We start from the raw sequence: 4,002 nt of genomic DNA, 5'->3' as shown, positions 1-4,002 counted from the left end.
GCTCATTCTGTCAACTTAGGCAAATCATGAGAGGGAGGGCAGGAATGGTTGCCTCAGTGCTTAGTTCTTGTGGCCCTTTTTACACACCCTGGGAAATGTGGTTTTGGCTCATTCTGCATCTAGCATTCACCCCATCGTTTTACCAAACCCACACTGGAACAGAAAAAGATGCGGCTCAAAACCACATTCAAATACCCCGGAGCCAACGCCTTGCTGACTGCAGAGTCACCCCTGAACAGTTTGGTGCAGTGGTTAAGTGTGTAAGACGACTGAGGGGTGATATGATCGAGGTTTATAAGATTATGCATGGGAAAGAGCAGGTAGAGAAAGAGGTACTTTTCTCCCTTTCTCACAATACAAGAACTCGTGGGCACTCCATGAAACTGCAGAGCGGTCGGGTTAGAACGGATAAAAGGAAGTACTTCTTCACCCAAAGAGTGATTAACACATGGAATTCACTGCCACAGGAAGTGGTGGCGGCTACAAGCATGGACAGCTTCAAAAGGGAATTAGATAAGCATATGGAGCAGAGGTCCATCAGTGGATATTAGCCACAAGGTATAGATAGGGACTCTGGGGCAAGTGATGCTCTGTCATCTTGGTGCTTGGGGGGGTCAACAGTGGGAGGGCTTCTAATGTCCTGGCCCCACTGCTGGACCTCCTGATGGCACTGGTATTTCTGGCCACTGTGTGACACAGAGTGTTGGACTGGATGGGCCTTTGGCCTGATCCAACATTGGCGTCTCTTATGTTCTTATGTTCTTATGTACCATAAAATCCGTGGATCAAAGGAAGTGAAACCAGCATGCAGTGAGGTGGCTGCAATAAAATCCAAGGATCAAAGAAAGTGAAAGTGGCATGCAATGTAGAGGGGAATTTCTGCTCCAACTTGGGTTCGGTAAAACAGCAGAGCAAATGCTAGGTGCAGAACGGGCTTTTGAGCCGCATCTTTTTCTGATCCAGTGTGAGTTTGGTAAAACAACACAGTGAGTGCTAGATGCAGAATGGGCCACTGTTTCCCCCCTGCAAGAAAACACTACGGCAGGAGAAGCATGCTGTGCGTGGTATTTCCAGGAGAAGAGTGTTGTGCTTAGTATGTCCACTATAAAATCATCAGCGACGCATCACTTTCACAACGGTGTGATAAACCCTGTGAGCGCCCGACTATAAAGCAATGGTTTTTTAGTGAATAAAACAGTGCAAATACTGCGTCAGGTGTAATAACTAGTTCAAAGCAAATCCCACAGGATGAAATAAAGATTACAAAAAACCCCAACAACCCCACAACGGATTTCAGTCCAGTCGTTCACTAGCACACAAGTGTCATTGGCCGAAATCATAATCGCTGTTCCTGTGACCAGGCTGTTACTTGAATGCAGCTGATGTCATCTATTGAAGCAGGAACTCTTTGGCCTAATCCGAAGAGGCAGTTCTTAAACGCAGGAAGTCAGTGCAGGAAATCTTTGGCCTTATCCTCCAGGAACAAAGCGTTGAAGGGCCAAAAAAAAAAAAAGACCAGGAAATAAAGTCAACATCTCCGCTTCGTTTTTTTGAGGCAAGGGCTGGGATGGAGTGAGGGGATTCCACTCCAGTTCCCCAGCTCACACGTGACAGCCACTCTCAGCGTAGGCCCTGGTGAAAGCCCGGAGCTCCACACACTTGTTGCGATTCCTGGTGGACTCGCAGTGTCCAGGAGATGGCAGCTCCTCCACCCACGAGTTCAAATCCAGCAGGTACTGGGGGCTGTAGAAAGGCGGAGTCAGAATGTTAGGAAGCCAGGCATCTCCTTACACACACACCACCCCAATCTCAAATCTACAAGAAACTTAAGGTAGAAACTATATGTTGTCTAAACCAATACTGTATTCTCAAAGCCATGTCTGCTGAGGTAATGTAACATTGAGTGCACCGCAAATGCCCCTCCCGGGCTCTTTTCGTGGCTTCCTTCTGATTCAGGAGCCCAGAGAGGAGTGAAAAAAAGAAGGGGGGGGGGGGGGGGAATGCTGCCGGGGAGAATCTGCAAGAGAACAAAGTACCCAAAGTTTAGGACTGCCCCCCCCCCACATCAGTTCAGGAGCCAACTGCAGATCAGGAGAGAAGCGTTTTAAGGTGTGGAAGAAAGATGGGAGAAAAAGATTAAATCCTTTCTCCCACAGTGACCCTTCCACAGTCTTCAAAGTAGCTGTCTGGGACGGCTGATATTAATAACTGAATAACAGAAGAGATGTAAAAGGCACCGGTAATTCCGCAAGGCTCTGAAAAGCTGCACTGTGGGAAATTTCCTCCTCTATTGAAATACTAAAGCTCCGCTTTCCTTCTTTGCATGAGATCATCCTGTCTTCCTTCCATCTCACACACGCCCCAATAGTAACTGTTGAGCACGATTCCCTGCTTTGACACAGACTGGCTGTCAATGACCCCCAACCAATATTCCCTCTAAGCTGTGGAGTCTTGTGAGCAAAAATTCTACTTTGTGAGCGACTGGCATTAAAGTTGTGAGCGAGCGATTTGGCTGCTGCATAAATTAGTTTGCTCTGGAGCCCTCCTTCCTGCGCTAAGACAAAAAATGTGTGGGCTAGAGGCTAAAAAACTGTGAGCTAGCTCACACTAACTCAACTTAGAGGGAACACTGCCCCCAATCCAAAATTTCTGGCTACCAACCTATCCTCTCTGCCTTTCCACCAGCCGGTTACGCTTCCGACTCCCCCTCCTTCCTTCTCGCCAACCTACCGGCCTTCAGGGTCCCGAGTTTCCCCATCACGTCCCATCAGAAGATATTCATGGCCTTCGGTCAAGCGCGTCCGACAGGCTGCACGGACCACAAAACGCCGGGTCTGGTTAATGGTGGCCCCCACGTCTGCAGCTGTACAGAAAGAGAGAATCAAAAGGTGTGGCTGGCTGTATGTATTAGTGTACACGTATGTTAACTCTGCATTGTTCTTGCTGTCGTGGCAGCCGTATTTCATCCTCATTGTGCCCCATTAGGACTCATCCCGGATCTGTGTTGTCAGCAGAGTTGCCAACCTCCAGGTAGAAGCTGGAGATCTCCCGGAATTACAGCTGATCTCCAGACTACGTCTATTATTTATTTAAAACATTTTTCCCACTTCTCCTGGAGAGAACGGTTGCTTCACTTCCAGGTGACACCATCGTGTCGGGGACTGCACGTCTGGTTTTACCGGAAGTCGTCCAGGATGTGAATGAGGGCCGGAAGCGGGGCGGCCGGAAGCAGGGGGCGGGGCTTCGTCATGTGCCCCGTCCTCCGTACCTCACCTGGGGGAACTGCGATCCCCCGTGATCCCCCCCAAAATGACCTCTGGTAACCCAGTTTGTTAAACCCCCCACCCCACCAATCTCACTTACTGTACTGCAAGGGCTGCAAGATCTTTGCTTCGTAGATGCGGAAGGCACTTGCATCAGTCTCCTTCTCCACTCGAACCCGTAGCCCTGCAGGTGAGAGACACACAGAGAGAGAAGGCGGGCTGTAGCAGCACATGAGAAAGTCGGGAATCTATAAAACAGGATTTGTTCTAAAATGTCCCTTGTTCTGGGTGCATTTTTTTACAATAGTTTTTATTTATTTTTCCATAATAACATTATCTTGAATGTCATGAAGATAAATTAGAGAGGTACTCTATGATAGGAAACCAAGTTGGTACAAACGTGGTGGGAGACACGGATTTATCAAATCGCGTAAGATTGTCCAAGAGTTTAGCCACGATATACAAATCCCACAACTTTTTATGCCATTGTGAAAGTGTGGGTGCCATCGTCATTTTCCAGAGTGAGGCAATTGCCATTTTGGCTGCATAAAGCATTAAGGCAAGTTCTGGGAGCATTTTTAAAAATTTCTTTGGCCGATTATTACTTATTTACTTTATCTTTAGCCCACTTTTATCACTGAGGACTTTTCCAGTCCAGGCTTTTACTCCAGCTTGGCTTCTTAATGACATACGTAGTCGTCGTCCCCACCACCATCCCTTACATATGGTACGACCAATC

At 47.9% G+C, this 4,002-nt stretch overlaps 1 protein-coding gene across 1 annotated transcript in view; it reads right to left on the bottom strand.

Moving 5' to 3' along the window:
• Positions 1-1,177: 1,177 nt before the first annotated feature.
• Positions 1,178-4,002, bottom strand: part of LOC107107890 (complement C4-like) — a gene marked incomplete at its 5' end in the record, with an annotated part of 40,203 nt that continues 37,378 nt past the window's right edge. Inside the window, 3 exons of the mRNA XM_015408256.1 lie at positions 1,178-1,743; positions 2,731-2,863; positions 3,364-3,447. Of these exons, the coding sequence (XP_015263742.1) occupies positions 1,602-1,743; positions 2,731-2,863; positions 3,364-3,447 (359 nt within the window). The remainder of the gene's footprint in view (positions 1,744-2,730; positions 2,864-3,363; positions 3,448-4,002) is intronic.

The sequence above is a fragment of the Gekko japonicus genome, unplaced genomic scaffold (assembly GCF_001447785.1).
Source record: "Gekko japonicus isolate JY-2015 unplaced genomic scaffold, Gekko_japonicus_V1.1 scaffold5458, whole genome shotgun sequence".
Classification (NCBI taxonomy): domain Eukaryota; kingdom Metazoa; phylum Chordata; class Lepidosauria; order Squamata; family Gekkonidae; genus Gekko; species Gekko japonicus.
Note: the sequence above shows the minus strand (reverse complement) of the source record. Positions and strands in the feature narration are given on the sequence as shown.